The sequence below is a fragment of the Ochlerotatus camptorhynchus genome, unplaced genomic scaffold (assembly GCF_037179485.1).
Source record: "Ochlerotatus camptorhynchus isolate MF236.1 unplaced genomic scaffold, CSIRO-AGI_Acam_v1.1 ptg000493l, whole genome shotgun sequence".
Taxonomy (NCBI): domain Eukaryota; kingdom Metazoa; phylum Arthropoda; class Insecta; order Diptera; family Culicidae; genus Ochlerotatus; species Ochlerotatus camptorhynchus.
In genome coordinates, this window is record NW_027040978.1 from 316,205 (window position 1) to 343,346 (window position 27,142).

At 42.7% G+C, this 27,142-nt stretch overlaps 2 protein-coding genes and 1 pseudogene across 3 annotated transcripts in view; 2 read left to right on the plus strand and 1 right to left on the minus strand.

The window, feature by feature from the left end:
* The window catches only part of LOC135712558 (probable serine/threonine-protein kinase tsuA), a 466,235-nt gene that overhangs the window by 275,290 nt on the left and 163,803 nt on the right, over positions 1-27,142 (plus strand). The window lies entirely within an intron of this gene.
* Positions 6,531-8,703, plus strand: LOC135712568 (uncharacterized; annotated as a pseudogene).
* Positions 11,538-11,954, minus strand: LOC135712585 (uncharacterized protein K02A2.6-like). The gene has a single exon (XM_065235541.1). It carries the CDS (start codon positions 11,952-11,954, stop codon positions 11,538-11,540), a length of 417 nt encoding a protein of 138 aa, XP_065091613.1.

The window sequence follows — 27,142 nt, forward strand, 5'->3', positions numbered from 1 at the left end:
CATTGATTAAAGCTCTTGGCCGTAATCAACGAATCGCGTGCCTGCTTACTATGACTATCGAGAGAACAGAGAGAGATGAGCCGATAGCGAGCGTACCTGTGCGTTTTGTTTCATTTCGTATGTGTATGTGGCGGTTGACAGTTACAGCATCTCCGTAACGTCGTGCGTAAAGCTAGAAACCGCTATTTTAGAGGTCGGACTGCTGAGAATCGGATCAATCTACATTCGCTCGAAACAGATTACAGCGATTGCCGGACTGCTGCATTCCGTAGCTACATCGGACGAATGGAGCTGATCGACATTCTCTCCTGACAGTGTAAGGACCTGCCCTGCATACAATCTGAACTGTCCACCTCTAGTTGTGAGTCAGAACAAAATATTTTTAGCTTTGCAAATGTTAGACCTTCTAAAGGGCCTGGCACTGACAACATACCGCTGTTTTTTTTAAGAGAATGTGCTGGTTCAGTGCTAGCGCCGCTGATGATTACTTTTAACAGATCACTCAGTGAAAGTACTTTTCCCCAAGCGTGGAAGTTAGCCTCGATCACCCCGATCTTCAGAGCTGGTTACAGAGGTGTTTCGACTTTATACCGTCTAGCTAAAGTGTTCAAACAATTGGTTCCCAAAGCTCTGATTGTGGCCTCCCGACCGCTGATGTCAGCATGGATTTGTTAAGAAGCGATCTATGACGACGAACCTGATGTCCTACGTAAGTTTTCTGTCTTCAGAAATCGAGAATCGGCACCAAGTTGATACCATATACTTCGATTTCTCGATACCGTTTGACAAGGTTCCTCATGACCTCGCAATTGACAAATTCCAGCATCTGGGTTTTCCTAATTGGATCACCGAATGGCTGCGCTCTTACCTATACGGTCGGAGGGCATTCGTCAAATTAAACGGTACTGGCTCCCGCGATTTTTCCATCACGTCAGGTGTCCCACACGGAAGCTTCTGGGACCTGCTTTCGGCTGAAATCGAGCCTACTGCTTTACGCTGACAATCTTAAAATATACAAAGTGATATCATCGCATCTCGACTGCTGTGCTCTTAGAGAACAATACGTGACCTAGGGGTCACTATGGACAGTAAACTTCGGTTCAACGAGCATGTCAGCATAACTACCGCAAAGGCCTTTGCGGCCCTGGGATTTATTCGTCGCAATACAAGTGGCTTCACCGATATATATGCTATCAAGGCACTGTACTGTTCAATTGTTCGCAGCATCATGGAATATTAGACTGATGCAAAATTTGACTTTTTCGCTCCACAGTGCTTAAATGGTTTCAAATCGGGTCCTGATTAGCCTCTCAAAGTTACAACTCATTTGGTTAGAAGCAGACTTCGCACAAGCCATTTGAAGTTTACATGTACCTACACCTTGGAACACAAGTGACATGCGAAAATGATGTTACCCGCGAGGTGAAGAGACGTATTGCAGCTGCAAATAGGGCCTTTTACGGATTACGTAACCAGTCCCGTAGCTTGCAAACGAAAACGAAATTTGCTTTGTATAAGACGCTGATACTTTCGGTGGCCCTCTACGGACATGAATCGCGGACGTTAAAGGAGACTGACCGGAGAGCATTTGGTGTCTTCGAGCGTAAGGTGCTGCGAACAAAACTCGGCGGTAAACAAGAAAATGACATCTGGCGGCGTCGCATGAATAACGGGTTGTACCAAGTGTATAACGCGGTACGGATGTAATGATGCTTATAAAGCACGGCAGACTGCGGTGGGCTGGGCATGTAGTGCGGATTGCGGAAGAACGACAAGGAAAGATTGTATTCAGCAGAGGCAACTCGGTAGAGGCCGCCGACTCTGGGGTAGACCTCGCACATGTTGGCTTTTTGCAGTTGAGGAGGACATCAGGTCGTTAAACGTTCGTGGCGACTGGATGCGATTGGCTAAGGATCGAGTCCAGTGGAGAAGACTACTTCGTTCGGCGGAGAATCAACAAGGTGATTCGTAGCCCATCAATTATCAATTATCAATGAGTAACCCGCGTTTTTTGTTTGTAAATTTGAGTAACAACCGACACAATTTTCAGTATATGCCATCGGCCGTGTACAACCGACCAGGGGATGTAAGATTTGCTTACAATTATGTGGAATTCATCATCGCAGGATATTAGTGGAGATCGCATGAACGGAGGATGAGATATACCGAGCTGCGGTCCAATGTAAGAAAATTGGAGATCGAAAAATGTGGAGTGTAGAAGTGAGAGAAATTAATTTGCCGACTGGACTTGAACCACGAACGTTGCGATTATCAGACCTACGCTTTCTCCATGCTTCGGAACATGGATAGGCTAATAGCGAATAAGAAGCACTCATAGTACGATAATTTTATTTGGCATGCTTTTTTTGCTGAACGGGAATTGGAGAGAATCGTAGCAAGTGTTGGGGAAGACAATGGACCATCGTTCAAGGTATGGAACCTGTCCGGCGCTGGCTGTTTTCGAGGGTGGTCAGTTCATGGCGATTGGGTTTTCGAAGGAGAGAATTTTGCTGTACCGGGGGAATATTAGTAGAGATCGGTCCAAGAAGCTGAAGCAGCTCATAACAGGGACGACGGATATTACGGGAATTGCATTTAAGCATTTCAATAAGGTGATGATAAGACTAAGTGGCATCAGGTGGAGAATTAATTTAGAGTTAATAAGAAATTTGGCTTTATTACAGATTACGCAAATGTTCGTCAACGGAAATGGTGCTGGCGGTGGCTTGTACGGGCCGCACAACAAGCACCTCTGTACCGGCCAGGAGGTGATCGAGACGGTTCCGCTCAATAACCGGAACAACAACAACATCAACGCCACATATGAACCTCGACGAAAGCGCGAGGTAGCAACCCAGCCCAACCATATCCTGCTGTTCATCATCATCAATCCAGTCTATCCTATTACAGTGGACGCTCTGCACACCATCTGATCACCCCACGGACAAGTGCAACGTATCGTGATATTCAAGAAGAATGGAGGCCAAGCTATGGTTGAGTTTGACAGCATTGAATGCGCCACCAGAGCCCGCGATGCATTGAAGGGCTGTGACATCTACTCCGGTTGCTGCACACTGAAGATCGACTATGCCAAGCCAATGTTTACAAAAACGACACGGACTCCAGTTTGGACTACGCATTGGAAGCAGCCGTCTGCAAGGATGCCTGCAACGGACGAGCCCCGTTGCTACACGATCCTACCATCTTCGGCAGAAGGCCCACCCCGTACAACGGCCGTCAATCATTAGTTAACCATGCTCCTAAACCAGCCCTTGTGGGAGCCGGCGAAGGAAACAGATTTTAACCGAATTTTTGAACCAGGCTCAACTTTTCAAGCCAATTGAATTCAACTGAGTTGATCATTTGACTTGCCTAGTTTAAACCCAGCTTAAAGCAAAAATCATTAAACTCAATATCACCAAAGTTTGGAGAGATTTGCAGCTGGTGAGTTTTGTTCGCATGATATTCCGAGCAGCGACATCACAGCTTGCAATATCAACCGCAGTTGTGTGCTTGTTGATTTTTGTCTACAACACTGAACCAATGTAAGATGGAGTCCATGCCCTTAGAAGGAAAGCAACGACGAGACTTGGTGGAGATTCAAGGTTGTATTTTTTGAAAAATTGATTATATTGTGGCAACATCACACACTTAGAAATAACTAATTTTACACGGGACGGAATCCGTCTTTGACATTAAAGATGAGACGTAAACAAACATGTCATGTAATATTAAGTGCTCCGAGACTGAAAAGTACGTTGCTCGACGAAAAGTACGTTTGATTGAGCTATATTTCGCGTCTGTTATGCCTCAAATTTATGTCAAAATTTACATTTTGCACATCGTTTTCTCAGAAAGAGAAGGTATAATAATGCTATCTCTTTTTTATCTTCACCGATGGCAGACACGAGCAACTGCTGCCAACCGATATGGAAGTTTCGATTGCGTTCGGGTGTAAAGCAGCTGGTGAGATTTAATTTTTTGATATTTTTCCAACACTGAACCAAAGTAAGATGGAGTCCATGCCCTTAGAAGGAAAGCAACGACGAGACTTGGTGGAAATTCACGGTTGTATTTTTTGAAAAATTTATTATATTGTGGCAACATCAGTAATAAATTTTTACACATGCACACTTCGCAGGCGTAGAAATATTTCAGTGGTGCCAGTAACTTAAAAAAATCAGAACAATTGTAACCATGGCTTGTTAATGCTCTACGATTTTGGTCAATCTTAAAGTTTCCATTGGGTAAAATATTGAAAAAGTTAGCATTTTTTAAATGCCATCTCACTGAACGGATATCTCATGTGATTTTTCCCCCCAAGAAGGACTCCTCAAGCTTCTACCGCATTTAAATTAAATCCATCCGCCCCCGATTCGCTGCCTTCTGAAACTACTATCACTTCCCACCGTATAATTTCCATTACCTCCTATATGCCTCGATAGTTCCCATCCCGGTCTTGATCATAATCCCATTAATTGATAAAATGGCTAGCCCCAACTTGCCACCCGTTTGGCATTATCATCTAAATGGAGAAAAAGAATACTTTTATTCAGCCATAAAACCCCTCTTTACAGTCCGAAAAAAGGCCCAAACCGATAAAAAGTAATAGGCCTAATAAAACGGAATAAATTACCACCTTCCAGCGTTTTCAGCGTAGGTCCGAAAAAGAAGGGGCACACACACACACATGGGCATTTATGAGCTGCCGCCATAGCCAGACAAAACAAAACAACTGAAAATAACCTACCCTACAAAAAGGCACACGGCGGCGGCGGGCGAACGAGTTCGAGTTATGATAGGTAGTAGGTAAATAATCGACCAGCAGCCATTCACAGAGAGCCAAAGCCGAAGCCAAGGCTCGAGTGTGTGAAGATTTACGATATTCCATCGGGTTTTATTGTTTATTGAAATTTACTCTGCGGCCGATATTTTAAAATGCCAGCCCCGATGGTAGCTGTGCGAGTGTGAGTAAGTGGTTATTATTTAACAGCATTTTCGCTAGAATTTCCCCCGATTGGCTGCGAAAGGCGACGACTTTGGATGCGAGTGAAGGTGGCCAGCCAAATTGGTTTAATTTGCATCTGGGCGAAGCGAAGGAAGCGAACCGGCCAGCTCGAACGAAGTGGATGTAGGCGTTCGTTATCACTAATTAGACCGCTTCACCGCACTACTGTACCTGGACCAGCAGTGGTCGCATAATGGAACAGAAGGGCTGAGGCTTCAGACATGGCATGCATATATGTATTTGCCTAAGTGGTCGATTTCTTTCGTAACTGTTGATTTAAAGGCAGGAATTTAATATTTGAATGGGTAATGACCACTTATCGCATGAATTTTACTGCTAAGAGCGATGCCTGGAAATTTGTTCGAACTGGAGCAGCACAACTAGCTATTGCGAATGTTTTAATAATTAGAACAAATGACGGGTGTCATTTCGAGTAAAGTTTACATCCAAGTTGGCGATCATTTCTAATTGAACAAGGCGGAAATGCTAAACTTTGATTTATGCAAGTCCAATGGCATGAACATCAAATGTAAGGGTCGTTTTCTTACGTCCTTTGCATTGTTCTCTTACAACCAATGTTATGTCCGTTCTTTAAAAAAAAAACTGTTGTGACGGCCGGAAATAATTACCACAACAGCTTACACTTTGTAGCTATTTAATTATATAATATATATAGGGGAAATGTAGGTAATGTTGGCCTAAGTGTGCCTAATTTGGGCCCATACGTAAATTCAGCAATCGAAAATATCCATTAGTACAGTCCTAATGACGCGTTCATCTAGATACAATTTATAAATAGCAGATTTTTAGCGATGTTAGCTTAAAAGGCCAACATTAGAGCCATTTCCCCTATATAATAATTCTTCTTCACGTATAAGACGCATCATCGCTTGGCGAGAGAAAATTATTGACAGGACTCAAATTTCTCGCGCAGGAAAACAAGGAATATACAAAAGAAGGTGTGCGTGAGCAAGGTAGTATTATGAGAGGTATGTTCTATTATAGCAAGGTTAATATAACGGTATAACACTTCTCCCCTTCGTAAAAAGAAAGTTGGTTATGCAAATTAAATTTAAAATTCAATCTTTGGGGAGGTATGATTACCCGGCTGGATCGTCGTAGGGTCGTCGGAGCAGTCTCCAACGTAACAGATCGACCGGCCACGGCAGTCGAGGAACGCTCATAAGGTCCAGGAGTAAACATCATTGACGTAACAGCAGGCGTAGCGCAAAGAACCACCAGCAGTGTTGTACCAGTAGCTTCCTCAACAGGATTTGCAGCAGCTTGTCCACCGAATTGCTTCGCAGATTAACGCCCACACCGACGACGTGGTCAATGTGACGCTCCCAGATTCGACCATCATCCAATCGCACCGTATAACGAAGTTTTCCAAGCTTCTCGACGATCTTGCCAAATTTCCATTTATTACTCTGTAGGATCTAAGCAACCATTGGTTTTGTAACAACCTTAAAGCATGAGAATAAATATCTATTATCAGTTGTACCTCGGACCGAACCAGACGTTTCTACATTTTGGCGACGAGCGATAAAAGTTACCCACGGATTTGGACACTCCACCCCAGAAAATTTTACTCGGACCCCCGTGAGATGGCTTGGCCTATGGTGAGTACTTGTGATAAAGCAGATTTTCGAGAGAGTTTGCAGTGGAAAATTCTAATGTACCAAACCTGAAATCATTTCCGTGGATAGAAAATTCTTAGGGATGATTTTACCTGAGAAAATTGAATTTCAATTTCTCCCGTAAACCCGGAATTTAACATCCTAAGAAATAGAGGCAGTTCAGGGTATTTTTTTTTTCGGAATGAAAATCCTAATCGCTTAGGGATGATTCTCACTAAAACAATTTTGTTGATGACGTGAGACCCGGTGATTCTGGAAAATTCTAAACAAAATACGCGGAACCCATAGCAACGGGATGAAGTACGCAGTGAAATATGTAAAAAGTATCATTATGTGGAACCCAATGTTTCATGGGATGCAGTACGCAGAAATTCCTAATGTGAAAGAAAGCGGAACCTTTCGTTTGGAATGAAGTACGCAGGAAAATATGAGATATTTTAAGCGGAATCCGACATTTAAGGATGTAGTACGCAGTAAATCTGAACTTAGAGAATGTTAAATGCGGAACCCAACATTTGGGATGAAGTACGCAGAGTGATACTGTGTATATGTATTTCAGTGCGGAACCTGAGTTTTGTGTAGTACGCAGATCACATGAATTTTGATAAAAATACGTCACAGACGTAGTGTAGCTCGTAAAGTACCTTAAAATGCGTGTTTTCTAGGTAAACCAGTTGATCCCTCCGTTTGCCGAAGATGCCGACGGACCAGTGTCTGCCCGCTGGGAGAAGTGGCGTGAACATTTTGAAGCATACCTAGCATGGAAGGACGTTGACAATCAGGAGGAAAAATTCAAATCCCTGATGATGTTCGGTGGACCAGACATCCGGAAAGTGGTCAAGCAAGTTCATGTTGACGAATCACACGCTATGGAGAACCGGTACCACATTGCCATGTCAATGTTGGACGATTACTTTGTACCGAGACTCTCGAAAACGTTCGAACGTCAGAAGTTCCGCGAGATGAAACCAGCTGTAGGTGAAAAGTTTGACACTTTTGTCATCAGACTGAAAAAACAGACAGCCTACTGTGATTTTGGAAATCAGCTGGAAAGCATGGTAGCTGACCAAATTATTACAACTACAACGGATGTGAGTCTGAAGAGGAAGTGCCTGGAAAAAGACTTTAACTTCAAGGAGATCGTAGCGATCGGTCGTACCCACGAGTCTGTTCAAATACAGATGAGCGATTTGGACAATCGGAACGGAAACTTACAAAAAGTCAGCGCTGTCGAAACGGAGGCCAATGAAGAGTCAATTTTGAAGGTACGCTCCAAACTCGGAGGACCAAGGCGGTTCAGATGTTTCCGATGCAATGGCAGACATGATTCGAAAGATCCATCGTGTCCAGCCAAATCACTCAAATGCAGAAGTTATGGTCAAGTGGGACACTTTTCCCGCTGCTGTTTTCTAAAAAGGAAGAAGACCAACGGACAACCGTCCCAGTACAATCGTTTCGGAGCTTCCCGTAAACAAAAGCGATTCGTACGAGAAGTATCTGTAGATGGAACCGAGCGCAACTCAGATGTAGTTGATCTTTTCCATCTAGGAGCAGGAAAGAAGCTGGTTCCAGTATCTGTTGGAGAAGTTTGTTTGAAGTTCGGGATTGACACAGGAGCAGACGAAGACGTTTTAAGCGAAGCGGATTGGGCTACGTTGAAACGCGTTGGGTTTGAAGCATACTCTATCAGGAGAGGAAGCAGCAAAGTATTCAATGCTTATGGGATAAATACACCGTTGAAAGTGCTTGGTGAAGTCGACGCAGAAGCTATGATCGACGGTCGGAGTACCGACACTACGTTCTACGTGATCCAGAATGGGAAATGCTCGCTTCTCTCAGGTGTCACAGCAGTCAAACTTGGATTGGTGAAATTTTTGCAAGCAGTGAATGATGAATCGTTCCCACATATGGATGGTAAGCAATAATTTATACAGGTAAATTTAAATAAATCTATTCTAAACTTCACATGTGTACAGGTATTGTTGCTAATATCAAAATCGATAAAACTGTAACTCCAGTCCGCCAAAGCCTTCGTCGCATACCATTTCCTCTTGAAGAATTGACCTTGAAAAAAACTTCGGGAGCTAGAGAAGCAGGACATCATTGAACGTGTCAATGAAGCTTCTGAATGGGTCTCTCCAATGTTAGTAAAGCGTAAAAGCTTCGATGAGGTCAGACTTATTGTAGATCTCCGGGAGGCTAACAAAGCAATAGTTAGAGAAGTCCATCCCCTTCCAACACTCGAGCAAATAACGAAGAAAATCGGAGGAAATCAAATTTTCACTAAACTTGACATTCGACAAGCTTTCCATCAAGTTCTTCTTCGAGAAGATTGTCGATACATCACCACCTTCATTTCACCCCTTGGTTTATTCCGTTATAAAAGGCTCATGTTTGGACTTTCTGCTGCTCCTGAGTTGTTTCAAAAAGTTATGGAGACGATTTTTGCTGATCTTCCATGGCTTATTATTTTCATCGATGACATTCTGATCCCCGCTAGAAACGAATCTGAGCTTCGTGAAAGAACTTTGATGGTGTATAACAGATTGAAGCAGTACAAGATACTACTAAATGCTGACAAAGTTATCACAGGCGCTAGGGAAATAGACTTCTTGGGTTATCACATTTATACACAAGGAATTTCAATTTCTCAAGAAAAACTGGAAGCTATCGAAAAATTACAAGTCCCCAAGTCCGCAGAAGCAGTTCGAAGTCTGCTTGGTTTGGTTAATTTCGTTCATCGACATGTTCCAAATATGGCAACCATTACACACCCCCTAAATCAGCTCACAAGGAAAGGCATAAACTTCGAATGGAAACCAGTACACCAACAAGCATTCGAGCAAATTAAGATGATTCTACTTAACAAAAATACCCTTGGATTTTATAATGTTGACGATGAAACTTATGTTATTGCCGATGGGAGTCCTGTTGGCCTTGGTGCTGTTTTGGTACAGAAAGGGAAAGATAATCGCAATCGTGTGATCTGTTATGCGTCTAAAACTCTCACTCCGACAGAACAGAAGTATGCGCAGACTGAGCGAGAAGCTTTAGCATTAGTATGGGATTGTGAAAAGTTTCACTATTATCTTTACGGGAAGTTTTTCCATCTGGTTACGGACCATAAGCCGTTAGTCGTGATTTTTGGAGATCGTCTGAAGCCGTCACCAAGGATTGAACGATGGAAGTTGCGCCTGATGTCCTACGATTTCAAAGTAATGTACCGTCCAGGAAAGAATAACATCGCTGACCCGCTGTCACGACTCTGCCAATCTTACCAGATAATGGACCTAGCTTTGATGAAGAATCAGAAAGAATCGTACGAATGATAGCTAGTGATGTTTGCCCGTTGGCAATAACCCTTCAGGAAATTGTAACTGCCACAAACTCAGATGAAGAACTGCAAGAACTGATTAAATGGTTACCGTACCCTTCTAGACGTTGGCCTAGAACATTAATGCGTTATGCAAAGATGTCGGGATGCTTCACCAGTGATGGACATTTATTGATGAAAGATCAAAGAATTGTAATTACTCGAATCCTACAAACCCAAATTTTGAAGCTTGCACACGAACCTCACCTTGGAATTGCAGCAATGAAACGTCGACTACGATCTAAAGTATGGTGGACTAGGATGGACTCTATGGTAGAGAAATTCGTCCAATCTTGCACAGGATGTACGCTTGTATCAGAGCCTGATACACTTACTATAACAAGAACCGAGATGCTTAACGGACCGTGGAAGAAAATAGCGGTGGATTTCATGGAAATTCCTGGCGGTTACCATTTGCTTGTAGCGACAGACTACTACTCCCGGTACGTTGAAGTTGCTATACTTACTTCAATGACAGCAAAAGTAACAGTCACTAAAATGAGGGAAATTTTTGCAAGGTTCGGCTATCCTATTGAAGTTGTTTGCGATAATGGTCAGCCATTTTCTTCAGCAGAATTCTTGAATTTTTGTCAGACAAATGCAATCTCAATCAAGCATACAGTTCCTTATGCAGCTTTTCAAAATGGATTGGTCGAGAGGCAAAACAGAACTTTATTGAAGACCTTGAAAATAAGCTGTACTATGGGACGTAATTGGCGGTATGATCTACAAGATTTTCTTCACTCTTACCGAGCAACACCTCACAGCATAACAAAGTTTTCACCGTCGGAATTGACTTTTGGGTGGAACATTCGGGATAAAATACCAGGAAACTCAAGACCAGTAAATGAAACTGAAGCAAGAGAAAACGATAGGAAGGCGAAAGAAAAAGGAAGAATGTATGCGGATTCAAAAAGGAGAGCTAAGCAATGCAATATCGATGTTGGAGATTATGTGATTGTGAAAATTTTTGTCAAGAAAAATAAGCTAACAACCACTTTCAACCCCGAACCTCATCTTGTGATACAACGCGACGGATCACGACTCCACTTGAAGAACATTAAAAGCAGTGTGATCTCCAATCGACACGTGAACCACACCAAACGAATCCTAAATGCGAATCCCATGAAACGAATCCTAAATGCGAATCCCATGATGAAACAGGAGAATGACGCAGATAATCATAAAACCTCTGAGGGCACACAAGAAGAAGATGACATAGGACCAGCCATTCCAACTGCTGCTGAACGTACTACGAATCCAACGGAAAAACCCTCTACCAGCCAAACTACTAAGGAACCTCAGATGGTCTCACGATGCGATGGTCGAAAACGCCCTTTTGAGACTAGCCGAGCTACCAGCAAGCGCTCGAAACATGTACCTAAATACTTAGCAGATTACAAACTTTGAATATATTAAATTTTTAGGATCTAAGCAACCATTGGTTTTGTAACAACCTTAAAGCATGAGAATAAATATCTATTATCAGTTGTACCTCGGACCGAACCAGACGTTTCTACATACTCGACAAGAAATCGCGAACACGAACTCGATCACCATCCAAGAACTGACGCACAACAATATCAGCTTTGCTTGAAGTTTCATTCTTCGGTAGCAGCAAGTCGGTCTTCGATCGAATCTGTTGACCGAGCAATGACGGTGATTTCCCGGTAGACGGATGAATCATCTTGCGGTACGTAAGCTCCAAGTTCAGCTGAGAATTGACACACTTCAACGCCTTCAATTTCTGCTTGAACGTCTGGACGTATCGCTCGGCCTGTCCATTCGTTTCCGGATGATATGGCGCTCCCATTTTGTGGACTACACCGTTCATCTTCAGGAACCGCTGGAAAACCTCCGGAGTAAACTGGACGCCATTGTCGCTCACCAGTACTGACGGTATTCCAAACGTACTGAAGATCTCGCGACACATGCTAACGGTACATTCATCCGTAATGGATCTGCACACCTTGATCTCTGGTCACTTACTGAACGCATCCACGTAGATGATGAAAGGACCCTTTGAAACGGTTCACTTGGCGCTTCCCAGCAATGTAGGTTCATCTTCGCTGGCTCTGCACGTACCGACTGGCAGTCGGCGTAGTTCGCAATCAATTCTTCGATCTCCCAATCCAAACCAGGCCACCAACAATAGCCTCTTGCCAGCCGAAGTGAGTAGAATGTAATTTCTCCAGCACACGTTTCCGGAGAACTCCAGGCACGTACACTCGAATTCATCGAAGCAGGCATCTTTTCTGTAGGGAGAACTCGTTCTGCTCGATTCCAAACCGATCCTTCGCTTTCACCAGCTGACCGTGTTTGATTCCTTGAACATGGTTTTGCACCGTCTGATCCTCCGCAGTTGCTTGACCTAACTCGGCCGCAGTCAAGGGTAGAGCGTCGATTTGACTCAACTCCGCAGCATCAGATTCTTCGATTTCGTTCTGAGGACCAGTTAGTTCTAACGGAATTCCCGACATGGCGTCCGCCTTCGCATGATCCGTGGACTTCCGGAACCGGATCTCAAAGTCGAAGCTCTGCAAGTAGGTAGCGTAGTGCTGCATCATCAACTCTGACATCACCGGCCACCCTTTGTGCTCTCCGAAGATCTTTGAGATAGCCTGGTTGTTGGTAATCAATCGAAACTTCCGACCGTACAAGTACTGTAAAAACTTCTTCACGCCGAATATGATGGCGTATGCTTTGTTCTGCTGCACACGGTTCAGGGTCTGGGACGCAAACTGGATTGGACGTTTCTTGCCATCTGGGTACACTTGACTCAGCACAGCCCCTACTCCGTAGGGTGAAGCGACCGTAGCAAGCAGCAGTGGTAGTTCGTAGTGGACAAGGCAGTTGTCGGACTGCATCTGTTCCTTCACTTTCCTGAAAGAATCTTCGCATTGTAAGTTCCATCTGTTCGTATCACATTCACGCAACCACGCACTCAGAAACAGTCGGTTCCGGCATTCCGCACTGATGATACTGACCGGCGAACCAGTATCAACTTCAAAACGAACGTTCTTTCCGTTCACGAACACATCCAATACTAGTTTCTTGCAACACGACGCGACTCGACCGTACAAACTTCACGCACTTCTGCACTGGTAAATAACCGGGAATTTAGTAAGGGAAAGTAGCCAAGAAAACCCCTAAACTAAAGAAATATTTTGGAAACTTCACTACAGATCCTACACTCACGGATGCCCAAAGAACTTCAGAGATGTTAAGATCTTTAGAGCAGTTCGATTAATCTCATTCCATCTAAAATATTATGGAATCTTCACGGGAATTTTACGAACTTCAAGGCAGTTCCATTACCTAAGGCTAAACTGCAGAAACTTTTAAAAAAATTTAAGCACTTCAGCGGTATTCAGAGAATTTAAGGGAAGACAAGAGAACTTCAATAATATTTTGGAAGCTTCTCCGGATTCCAGTGAATTCTGGAGAAGTTTTAAATCAGGAACTTCAGTAGAATCGTGAGGGCATCAGGACAGATCAGAGAACGCATGGTCCGTTCAATAAATTTCAATGAAATTGCTGGATCTTTGAAGGGGCTATGAGAAACTCAAGGAGTGTTAGAAAACCACAGCAAAGTTCCGAGGACTTCAGGAAAATTTTGGAAAGATTAGGGATGTTGCATGAACATCAGGAAAATAAGAGAAGTTCCCTGAATGTCATGACAGTTTCGATAACCTTACAAAAAAATGGTGGGTTCGTGAGCGAAGAACTTTTCTTAATTTCCTGAAAATGGCGAGAACCTTCAAGAAGTTCCGAAATCTTCAAGGAGGTCCAGAGAACTTCAGACATATTCCTGGATGTCTAGAGAACTAAACGCTGTTCAGAGATCTTCTGGGCAGTTCCAGCTATCATCAGAAAAACACGTGAAGCATTGGGAAAGTTTAGAATTTAGGGGATATTTAAAGATATTGAAGAATTATTATGAACTTCAGAAAAATTTCAAGAACATCATTGAAAATCGAAGAACTACATTTCAGAAAAATATGGGGATAGGGGTGAACCGAGAACATTCTGAAATTTCAGGAAAGTCCAAAGATTTCCAGGGAAGTTAATAAATTTCAGGAAATCTTCAAGTTTGCAGTTACATTAATTTCGGTGAAGTAGTCAGTTCGCGTTTGGCTTTCAACGTTAGCGTTCCGCCTCCCGTACGAAGGGCGCTTGTCGAATGTGGTCGCCGTCGTGTTTGTGCGTTGAGGTTGTGTTTCAGGAATGCAATCGAAGTGTGCCGTGGCCACTATTAGACGCGTTCGTTTTCGGTCACTGGAGTTGTCGGTTTTGATTTCGACGTTGAATGCGAGTTGATTCTGCCGTTGAGGAGCTGGCGCTGCGTCTTACAGGCTGTGTACTGTCAAACTGAAGCCGTTGTGTTGCGAGTGAGTGGTGCTGGAAAGTGGACGCAGTCCTCTTTTTCTGCTGAGATCCCTCTAGTTGGAGCAGCTAGATTGTGTTTCGTGGTTGATGGGGGTTTACGCAGCTGTGTGAAGAACGAAATGCGAGAGTGCTGTTTTTAACACCGGTTGAAGCAGTAGCGGCAGTTTATCTATGATAGCTCTTAGAAATCATCGTGATGTCATGGATTCCTTTGCAACACATCATATTTTCTCTAAAGTTTCATTCTATTATTATATGAAACACTATATGGGGTCCACCAGAGTACTCGATTGAAGCCAAATGGATGGGGAGAGTGGAAATGCAAACTCCCTGTCTTTAACATTTCGTGAAAAGAAGGCGGGCTCTTCTCCCCACTCATTGGAGCATCCTCCTGCATGCTTGGCATACACAGTGTTGGTCACAAACTGCTCATTTGCTAATAACTTTGCACACAGTTGACGGAACATAGTTCTTTTTGAAGCAGTAGAGAGAATAGAGTTTAAGCTTGTTATAGATATGTAAGTGTTAAGTGTTAAGTGTTAAGTGTTAAATTGATTAGTGTTGATTCAAATATTAAGCTTTACCTAATCTTCGCATATCTACAGTAAACTATGAGCCTTATCTATCAATTACTTCAAAGAAAAATAAATTTCAATATCTGAGTGAAAATTTATTACCAAATGAGCAGTTGGTGTGTACAACTGTGCATGCCACGCATGTCCTCCTGTTGGATGGCCTGTTTTTTGATCGGTTGTATGACCCTGTTGTTGGAAGGTGATTCTCATTTATCCCGTGGTTGCACGTGGGCGATGTTGCCCACGGATTCGCCGAAACCGTTTTTGGCCCATCATACATTGTCAGGTTGAGTACAATTTGAGGTTATTAAACTTGATCAAGTCGAACAGCGTTGAGTTGTCTTGCTACAGTGAGTGATAGTTCCATATCATCGTAACATCACATTAATTTCAGGGAAGTAGTGAACAATTTTGAGGTTTGCGGTCGCCCTCAACTTCAAAAACCAATGCTCTTGCGGAAGTCCTAAACCGTAGGAAAAGAAAAGGTTCCACAGTTCTCTTGATCCACAAAAAGCCTACTAGCATAGAGGTAACTCTAAGACCAGAAGGTCCCGAAGAAACGTGCTCATCTTTTTGGCTCAGCTCTGGTACTCTCTTCGGTCCCAAGCTAATCGATTCATCCCTCGAAACATAGGGAATTCCATTAACCCCTCATTTTATCTGTCAAACTTTCATAGCGAATCAAAACAAACATTGTGTAGTACTAGAATTTTTACTAGAATGGGGTACGTTAATCGATATGCTTGGGACCAATAGGCTAGTCAAGTAGTGAGCCAATTTTAAATCGATAGTTTCGTATTGATTGTTGCTACTAGCGACAGCCGCCACCATTTTGGAATACAAAATGGCGGACCAACATCCAATATGGTGGCCTCCAGACAGCGAATATTCATCTAAACCCATGTAATATGAGTATCTACGGAATAGGCTGTGAAGTCTATGAAAAAAGAAATATTTTATTTTTAATTTTAGTTTGTAAAATCTTATTTGCAGTGCAGTTGAATAATTTTTTTCCCTAGATTTACTTTCAAAGACCTTCCATCTGCAGGAGAACGATTTAAAATCGGTTCAATTGTACAAAAGTAATGAATTTTTAAAGTTAATAATACCATAGTTCATAGTTTTCACAGTCCTTTCGGTGGATACCCATGTTGCATGGGTTTGGATCCATAATCGCTGTTCGGCGGACGCCATATTGGATTTTGTTCCACCATCTCAAATTCCAAAACGGCGGTGGATGTTGATTTACCGCTTCTACTTATCAAGCCCATTCGGTAGCTACCCATATTGCATGGGTTAACATGCATATTCGCTGTTTAGAGGCCGCAATATTGGATTTTGGTCCACCATCTTGAATTCCAAAATGGCTGCGGATATCAATTTTCCACTTCTACTCATCAAGACCATTCCGTAGATACCCATATTGCATTAGTTCAGATGCATATTCGCTGTTCGGAGGCCGCCATGTTGGATTTTGGTCCACGATCTTGAATTCCAAAATGGCTGCGGATATAATTTTTCCACTTCTACTCATCGAGACCATTCCGTAGATACCCATATTGCATGGGCTTAGATGCATATTCGCTGTTCGGAGGCTGCCATATTGGATTTTGGTCCACCATCTTGGATTCCAAAATGGCTGCGGATATCAAGTTTCCACTTCTACTCATCAAGACCATTCCAAAGATACCCATATTGCAAGTGTTTAGATGCATATTCGCTGTCCGGAGGCCGCCATATTGGATTTTAATCCACCATCTTGAGTTCCAAAATGGCTGTGGATATCAATTTTCCAATTCTACTTATTGATATCATTCCGTAGATACCTATATTGGATGGGCTTAGATAGATATACGCCGTCCGGAGGCCGCCATATTGGATTTTGTTCAGCCATCTCGAATTTCAAAATGGCGGCGGATGTCGTTTTTCTGCTTCTACTCATCGAGCCCATTCGGTAGTTACCCATATTGCATGGGTTTAGTTGCATATTCGCTGCCCGGAGGCCACCATGTTGGATTTTGGTCCATCATCTTGGATTTGTGGAAGCCATCTTGGGTTGGAATCTACTATTTTAATTTCATCCGGAATGCTGACTTGAATTTCGGAATGTATCAGACTCTAGAATTTAACATATCTTCTATGTTAATCACATCCTACGATTTTCGATGATTTTGATCTTGGTTGATAATGATGGTTGATTTTGGGAATCGAAAATCACAGCTGATATTGGTCGAAAATCACGGGTGATTTTCGTGGTGATGATGGCTTGTGATATTGGTGCCTGTGATTTTAGGTGATATTGATCTTGAAAGATAGCTGATTTTGATTTTCTGATCTTGATCTTAGCCAACAACTGCGTGCCAATTCATTCACTCACTCGAGTACCTCCGAATCAACGACTGTAAGCAAGTGACTCCGCTCGTCGACCCGGGACTGCTGGCAATAGAACGAAACAGGCGAGAAACACAAGAATGTGAAAAACATTCTCTGTCCATGCGCGAGTGAGAGTAATGCGGATGCGTTTAGTAAGTGAATGATTGAGAACTTAACTCTAGCTAGTGAGTGATTTGAGACTCAGTGTTAGAATCAAATGCCCTAGTGAGGCGCTCGATAAATTGGAGCAAATTTGCCTCACACCATCATTCTCATCCAATTATTGGATTGTCCCTCACTTTGGTCCATAAAATCAAAATCAGTTTTTTGCTTTGCGTATAATGTCTTATCATTGTAACCACGCGTCGTTAAAAATTGCGCTTGAATTTTGCGATAACGCACCAATGCAAATTGTCCCGTAAGATGACTTTGGCATTTAAGTCCAATCAAATCACATGTATTTCAAGCATTCAATGCATCTCATTTCAGCCATACTTTATTGAGCGCTGGATTTTCTTGTGATCAACGGTTGTGAAATCTAAGCAATTGTCAGTAATGAGGAAGATGGCATTCATCAGATCACTGATCGCAGTATGCCTCGACGAAGACGATGACAACAACAACAACAACGTCAGCGATCCCCACTAATTAGTATTGAGCGATTTGTTTTCCATGTTGCCTCCATGCGCGGCAAGTTCTATTCGTGCCGTTCGTGAGTGAACAACAATGGCTCGCTCAGTGACAGTTATTGGGGTGATCTAGATCTGTGTGTTTGGAATCCACCTCAAGGATTCATTCTAATGCGAATGGTTTTGTTTGAATTGCATGAAAAGATGGGAATCGCTTCGAATTATGACAACCGACCTAGTGAGTATCGCAGCTGCACCAGGCAGGCGGGCAGCTTGACCTTCCCCGCTCGTAACGAAATCCTATCTCAACCTGTCAATCAGCCAGCCAGATTGTCGCCATCGTCTCCCAACAACGGCACACGCTTTGTCTGACATTAGCATATAAATTGAAAATAATCGATTTCCTCGGCTCTGCTGGCTCCGTTTTTCCCCCGAAAGTTGCCAAATCTCTTCCGAATAAAGCAATTACTCACGGCTTCGGACGCTCCGGAGCTGATGAGACTGACAACAGACACTTAATGGATCCACTTACAAGTGCTCAACCGCCTTATCTAATCGGCGAAGAAGTGCTCTGTCTCTTTGTACCAGCAGGAATTTGTCACCATCATCCTGCGCTACACAACCGGTTATCGGTGATCATTAAAAGTAGTTCAAAAAGCACTTTATAAAAAACGACGGCTTTTTCCACCGTTTTCGTTTCATGTAGCCAAAAGCAAAAAAAAGGAAAAAAAGGAGAGCCCGAGTGAGCGAGGGAGAGAGAGCTCCAAAAGGGGCTGATTGCAATAAGAGCCGCCCTCTGTTTGTCGTTTGTTGTTGTTGTTGTTTCTGTCACCGCCGTTGGTCGTCGTTGTGGCAGATTACATAACCTCATCGCAGGTAGGCGATTTACCGCCAGGCAAAAAAAAAACAGAGAAGCGGATCGAGAAATGGAGACCTGTTGATCGGTTGGAACACTCCGATTGATCACTGGAAGGGTGAGGCGGTTCATTTTCGCAAGTCGTCGACGGCGAACGAAAACACAAGTGCGCAGCAGGCGATGATAATTCCATTGCCTACTGGTTGTACGAGAGAGGGAGAGGGAGAGGGAGAGTGAGAAAGGCCGAAAGTAAACATTATCAGTGAACAAAAGTGTCAACCGCATCAGCAGCGCTTGTTTTGTTTGTTTGTTCGTTCGTGTTGTTGTTGTTGTTGTTGTTTGCTGTCGGTGGTGGATTGTCTTGTGCGGTGCTTACGCACGTGTGACAGTTTGAAGGGGGGAGATGGTTTGAAATGAAATTGAATATGAGAGAAGCAGGAAATGGCTGGTAGTGACTTGATCACTTTTTTCAAGCCTATCACTAAAAAGTGTGCTTCTCTTGATTTCAAAAGGTTTATTTAGAAATATTTTTGATTGCATGTTGATCTCACAACTGGATCTCGATTGCTGAGCTCAATCATCGATGTGATCAGCAGCTTATGACGACAGAAAGGCGGAGATTAATTTGAATCTGACAGAACATCGCAGCAAATTATGGCAGCGAAGCCTCATAAAACAAGTCAAAGTTAAGGAGAAAGCTGAAAACACCCATGAGTCGAAATCAAAGGAACCATCGATTGGTGAAAATATCTGTAGATGCCATCGTACTAGTTAAGGGGCCATGATTGTGGCTCCATTTAAGCCTAGAAAAAGTTGGATCTTTCGATTCGATAAAATCTATTGTTATGATGAACTCCTAATATAGCATATTAAAGATTCGGTTTCCTACAAAATACCCTCAAAAGTGGCCCATTTTCCGACGATACGAATCACTTCAACGGAGTCACGGCTGCAACCGTTCTCGCTAAAAGCACCAATTCACACTTATCGGCCGGAGCACGCTCGGGCTGCCCTCCCCAGCTCCCATCTAATGGTCGATAAAATTTAGCTAAAATCATACCACGAACCCATCAATTCCACACCCAGCTGAAGTCATGAAAAACCCATTCACCCGGAGCAGGAAATAACACCTATTGGGCGAACGCGATCACATCGCACTTCAACCCGAAGCTCGTCATTCGGTTCTAGTTTAAATTGGCAGGTTGCGGCGGCTATCAAAATCAAACCTGAAAACGAAAAACACCCGATCCCAATCCCGGTCCCGATTTCCCGGTCTTGAGCACGTGGTCACGATTTCACGCTTTTCCCCGGCAACGACAACAAGTAGCACAGCAGTAGGCGAGAATCGATCAGTCCCTTTACGATAACGATCATCATCATCATCATCATCATCGTCGTCGTCGTCGTCGTGGCCGTCGTCGTCGTAGTTGGCGGCGAGTGATCCCCGAGAGGTGATAAAGAAGGAGTCGACCGCGCACTCGCTCGAAAAACAACTCCAGCTCCAGCAGGCTTCGAAGCGAGTGTGAAGAAAAATGAAATAATTATGTGATGTAATAGTTTAATTATCATCCGCTGCCATTTTTCTAATTTATTTATCAAATGGTCCGAACGGTAACATTTTTCTCACAACGACCACCGGTGTGTGCGGCAATGAAGTTGGGCCGGGCGAAGGGAGGGGGTTCCCCAAATGAATAATATCTTTAAGCAAAGGCTGCGTGGTCCACCGTGGTAGCCGCCGTCGTCGTCGTCGTCGTCGCAAATGGCCAACTATTTCTTTCTGCTTGCGGAGGTACTTCATGTAATTCAAAAAGAGCACTCCATGCGGTGGGTTGGTTGGGTGTGGTTCGCTTATCGTGATCTCGTGCCTTGGTCGGTCGGTCGGTTGGTTGGCTAGTCGCTTCTCGGTTAGTGTGTAAGCTTTAGGTTGATTTATGAGCTCAACTCTCGGTGGCTTGGTGTGCTGTTTTTTTTTTTCTCTTACCCTACTAAACTGTGATGACGACCAAAAGAGCACGACTTTGGGATACCACCACACCGTGGCAAGACTCGTGCCCGACCCAGCTGATGGGTTGCGGTTGATGGTTGTATAGCTAGGTTGTTGCACTGACCACAAAGTTGTCTCGTTTTCGTCGTCGGAGTTTGTCCAAGTGCAGTAGAGCAGTGGAGATTTATGCTGTTGGGTTGGGGCTCCAGACGAACCTGCTTGACTGGGGACCGGGGAGTCCGGTTGGTGTTGTTGTTGCTGTTGTTGTTGATGTCTATGGTATGTTCTCTTCCTAGAGCAAGGAGATTGAAAGTGTTTTCACTTTTTTTTCGGGCCGGTAGATGCTTCCTGAGTGTTTGGTAGAACTAGGTCTTTTGGGTTTTAAAGCAGCGAAAGAATTTTAAATCCCTTCAGCAAAGTTAGTTACTGATCATTTTAATAAGATGTAATTTTGTTAAATCCTAACAATGCAAGAGGATCTGAACGCTAAAGGAGTGATCTTTTAATAATTGTTTTTGCAATGTTTTTTTGACCTAAGACTACTATATGGGGGTAGACTTTGTGAAAATCGAAAATGGAGCATGTAACGAAATTATGAAAGATTTTTAACGTTGAAAACTCCGCTGCCCCTGGACTAATTTCAATAATTTTATCATCAATCGATCAGAAATATTTCTACGCATCAATAGCAATGCTTTTGACTGTTGATTTTTTACAAGAAACTATTGAAAAAAGTGGTAAATGTTAAGCATTGTCCAAAAGCATCGAAATAATTAACAAATCCACCAATAACGTACATGTATATGCTGCTTCCCCAACACAGTCATCAGAGAATCGTTTCTAGACAAAACATGTTGAAGTGGCATTCGCCTCCGATCTTCGGGCGTGTGCGAATAGGGAGGATGCAATTGCGTAACATTTTGCACACCCATCGCCATATTCAGAACCACACAAAATGCTCTCCAGAGTTGTAATCTTGTAACCAAACTTGGAAGCAGGGGTGCAAGTGATTTTGATCGATTCTCTTCATCGGCTTCCTGTTTCGTTAATAAATCGACGGCAAACACATTCATTGATACATAGAGCATAGCAGAAATAGTGCGAAATAGGTTAGTGAAGCCATGTTCATCAAAAGAGGAAATCGATGAAGAGTATTGACTTTCACCCCTCTGCTTCTAACCCCCTTAATTCAGTCGTCGTCGTCGTAGCAATGAAAACTAGCATCGCACCGCTTTTAGTACTTATGTTACACTTGCTGGTTGCAATTCTGCTGCTCGACATTTTCGAAGGATCACCAAAAAACATGAAATTGCACTATTTTATAGGGGTGCAATAAGTCTATTTATTCAATTAACGATTAATCGTAAAGATTTTTCCAGGAATTCGATTAAATATTTATCGAATTTAAAATTATTCGAGCGCGTAACCGATATCCCTTCTTATGTCTACTCGTTCTATTTATCGCAGTAGAGAAAGTAAATAAAAAATACTAATTTATCTGAACAAGCATAGAGAAGAACCGTGACGTGAAACAGGATCATAAATTCGCCGAAAAAAGTGTTAAGCGTCTTTCAGCTAAAAGTGGACCCTACACGATTGCTTTTATTGTCAATAATCGTATTGTCAATACATTTTATATTGACGTCAATACATCAATATTGACAATATTTATATATTCACATCATCAATATTATTTTCAATAATTCCCCTTCACATCAATATATTGATACGTGTGGGGTTCACTAAACGCTAAGATGGGAGAAGGAGTTTAACGAGAAAAACTAAAAAGGGGAGGAGCTTTAGCTGGGTGGACAGCTGGGTGAATCGCATCGCAGGCTTTCCCTGTAGTTTAATTTAGGATTGGGCGATCTTCAGAGAAAGATCGATCTTGACGGATCGATCTTATGTTTGACTCTAGAATCGATCCACTGATTAAATCGGTACCAAAGAATTGATCTTTGGTAGATCGATCTTTTGATTTTGATTTTAATACGCTTGTTTACGTTGGTACCCCAAGAAATGTTATCCTTTATAAATTTCAATTAAATGTTGTCGGACGGTAAAGAGCAATGAGCGCAGGAGGGAGGTAGCTCAAACCTTCAAATGTTGTTGTATTCGTACATATCAGAATCGCAAATAGTGACGTCATTGTAGGGAGCGATGCTGATGTTGACGTTATGTTCGATGGTGAGAGTAAATCTTTTTTTCGATTTAAATACTCTTAAAAAATTAAAAACCTACTACGAAAGATCGAAAGAAGAGATCGATTTTTTCGATCTATTCGTGGGCAAAGAATCGATCCAAAAAGTCGGAAATCGGGATGAAAAAGATCGTTCTTCCAAAGATCGATCCAAGATCGCCCAATCCTAGTTTCTTTGCATCGTTCAGGTGAATCACATTTCATCATCATCATCATCTTCAAAATTTTGAAGACGACAACTATGCATCGCCGTTCGAGGGGAAGCCGTGCTGTTCTCAGTTCTAACTCCTGCATTTCTAGGCATCAAATTAGGATTAGGCGATCTTGGATCGATCTTTGGAAGAACGATCTTTTTCATCCCGATTTCCGACTTTTCGGAGCGATTCTTTGCCCACGAAGAGATCGAAAAAATCGATCTCTTCTTTCGATCTTTTCGATCTTTTAAAAAATAGGTTTTTAATTTTTTAAGTGTATTTAAATCGAAAAAAAGATTTACTCTCACCATCGAACATAACGTCAACATCAGCATCGCTCCCTACAATGACGTCACTATTTGCGATTCTGATATGTACGAATACAAGAACATTTGAAGGTTTGAGCTACCACCCTCCTGCGCTCATTGCTCTTTACCGTCACGACAACATTTAATTGAAATTTATAAAGGATAGAATTTCTTGGGGTACCAACGTAAACAAGCGTATTAAAATCAAAATCAAAAGATCGACCTACCAAAGATCAATTCTTTGGTACCGATTTAATCAGTGGATCGCTTCTAGAGTCAAACATAAGATCGATCCGTCAAGATCGATCTTTCTCTGAAGATCGCCCAATCCTACATCAAATTGCCGCTCTTATGGAGTCTATTGTGGACAATTGCAAGTGGCAAATTGCTGCTCTAAGTAAAGGCTTTTGTGTACGACCAGCAGCAGAAGACCAGCCGAACTCGCCAGAGAAAGTGGAGAAACAGCAAACTATTCATGGACTGGAAAATTTGGGTATTTGTTAAACTGTTTGTTACCTTCAGCGTTCGGCTCATTTCTGCTCACCTGTCACATCTGATACGGTTGAATCGCTGATTGAATTTACACAAACGGCCCTTTTCAGGGCCACCAATTTATCTTCAAGATCGAGGTCGATAGGACAGAACTACTCAGAGTTAGTTCAATGGACCGAGTAACTCGATTTACCTCAAAATATGATCGATGGTTCAGAAATTTGAAGCTAGAAACCACTTACTGGCATTGTCTGCAATAGTGACCGCAAAAGGACAAATATTTTCTACGGCGACCACAAGAAAAGCAGCAGTGTAAGAGGATGCAACCAAGCTTCTTATCCTGAAGCAACCGGGCCGAGACTCTTCTGAGTGCCCATTTCTCGTAGCGAAGTTGAGTTATCCTTCGTTGCGCCTTTACAACCATCGGGTCAACCCGTGTCCAGCAGTAGCCAGGCCGAGACTCCTCCAAGTGCCCAACCATTGAACCGAAGAATATGGGATTGTCCGGTCCGATTTGCTGATCCAGCTGCCTACACGTCATACTCTTATGCCCTGGGAAGTCGAGAAATTTTCCAATCCGAAAAATTCCTTGACTGGACCGGGAATCGAACCCAGTCACCTTCTGCCATGGTCTTGCTGTGTAGCTGCACCTTGGCCGACTGAGCTTAGGGAGGACCTGGAGCTGCATAACCTTTCCCTGTTGTATTTGACGTCTTGGACGCTAGATATGAACCTCCTTTATCAAACTATGTGGTAATCATAGAGCGAAATCTGTTTGCATAGCAGAGGTTATCACAAAAGGAAGTCGATGAAGAGAATCGATCAAAGCACATAGGGCCTTTTAAAATATTCATCGAGATTTGCAGTGTGGAAGTCCATGCCTATATTTCTGGTTTTCAACGTTTCGTTCGTGTATCAGTTCAGATAGCGATTTCACAAATGAGGATGATGTATGGAACAAAGCTATACGAATTGCTCAGTTTGTGGACAAATTTCTAAAACCGTATATCACTCAGCGCATGAGTAACCTACGCTTTCGGAAATTTCGCCATACAAATGAGTAAAAATTACTCACTCTCTAGGGCCACCCACATTAGATCCGGTGCCGACGCGTTGCGTCAAAGTGACAGCTAAATCGATTGCCCAAAATTACCTCAACGCAACACAAACGGATTCAATGTGAGAAGCCGATAGTGTAGTAAGTCTTCACTCTACTGATACTGTCACTCCACGTCAATCTACTACAAACCATTTTCAAGACGCTTCACGAATTGATTTTTCAGTTTCAAGAATGACAGAAGGTAACCTAACCATTGTGTAAAGCAACATCAATGTTATCAGTTCTGTTAGGCTAACTAGGTCCTGCCATTTTCAAAAATGTCTTGCCCCTTCCCAATAATATCTTGAAGACGACTTTTCTAACTGAGATCGAGAGATTTATAAAAATAATAATAAGTTAAAAAGTGGGTAGTAAGTACGGTAAAATACAGTGAACGGGTAAGAAGTGAGTAATGTAGTAGTGTAATAGCTAGAAGTTAAATATTTAAAAACAAATTTAGAAAAAAGAAATGCATTGGAAGTGGTAAGAAATGAGAAGTGAGATTTGGTAACCATTTCTCATTAAGATTCACTTCCTTCTCACGCATTCGGTTCTCAGTTCCAGTTATAATCTAGAAGTCTTAAGCTGGGTTCAGACAAGGTAAGTCAATTGAGCAACTCAGTTGAATTCAATTGGCTTGAAAAGTTGAGTCCGGTCAAAGATATCCAATTAACAAGATATCTCACTAATCAACTCCTCGAACAAGGCAATGGATACACCAACTTCATGTGTTCGTAGTGCCATCTGGTGAGTGCACATTGAGACTGCTGGGAGTCGCTCACCAATTTCACCACCAGGGCTAAATAACTGACAGGTATCCATCAGCATGACAGATGCCAGCGTGGACGTTGATGATTTTGCTTTAAATTTGTTAATTTGTGTGCTAAAAATTAGTTTCAAGCGTTCATAAAGTTATCATTTAGTGATATATCGTGAATTCAACCTCCAAAATCTACGACGCACCTTCAGTTCCATTGTTCGGTGTCGGTTTTCATTGCCTCCCGGGAGCCCCGTTCTCCGAGTTCGGTTGCCACACTTTTGCGTGCAGCTCTATGGAGAGATTCATCACCGTGGGCGAGTTTGAACCCGGTCTGGTTGGTGAATTAGCCCGGGAACGTGCTGATAGTGTGTCCGTCGCGAGTTTCGGTGGCGATTCGGTGGCCGACGTTGCCGTGAATCAGAAGGTTTTCCGCTTGCGAAAGTGCTCGGCTGCTGGTCTCTCGCCGGTGTCAGAGATTGCGAGCAATCTGAAAGATACCTCGCTGGATACGCCCAAGACTGGACGGATGGAAGCTGGTGGCCGCGAATGGTTTTTATGGAAAGCACTAGACGTGAACCTCCTCCCAGATGACCATGGCAATGCAAGAAAATGTGTGTTCGTTGAAAGAAGTATAACGACCGGTGAATCACGAAATGAGATGTAAAGCGTAGCGAAAAATAAAACTACGGAACCCATGGATTAGAGGATCAAATTAAAAACAAGGTTGAGACCAGTCCAAATACTTTTTACAATTTAAAAAAATCATAAATTAAATACGTGCCAGGATTCATTGAGTTCTCCTCAGAAATAGACTCAGAACTTCCTTGGAATTCACCTTAGAGCATTTATTTGAATTATAATTATCTTCATTACTTTCTTGGACGTATAAACCTAAGAATTCTTATAAAATTCTGCTCAAAATTCACCCAACAAAATTCACAAAAATTTCCATATGATTTTAAACAATTCCTCCTCCAGCGATTCAAACCACACAATAACAAAGTATCACTTTTCTTCGCTTTTCTTTTTCAAGTCACTCTATGCACAAAAACGATGCACATCGCAAAAACCTAACATTAGATAAGCGCGGTCGAGTCACACCGGCAACAAAGGGAAGCGAGAGCTCACCAGGCACCTAAGCAACAGGGGGAAACATCAGCACAAGCCATTCCAAATTAATTTATCGCGTCCCGAGCAAAACTATTCAAACTGAAATTAAAAACTATCACTCGTGATGCCTCAAATTTCTGTTCCAGGAGCAC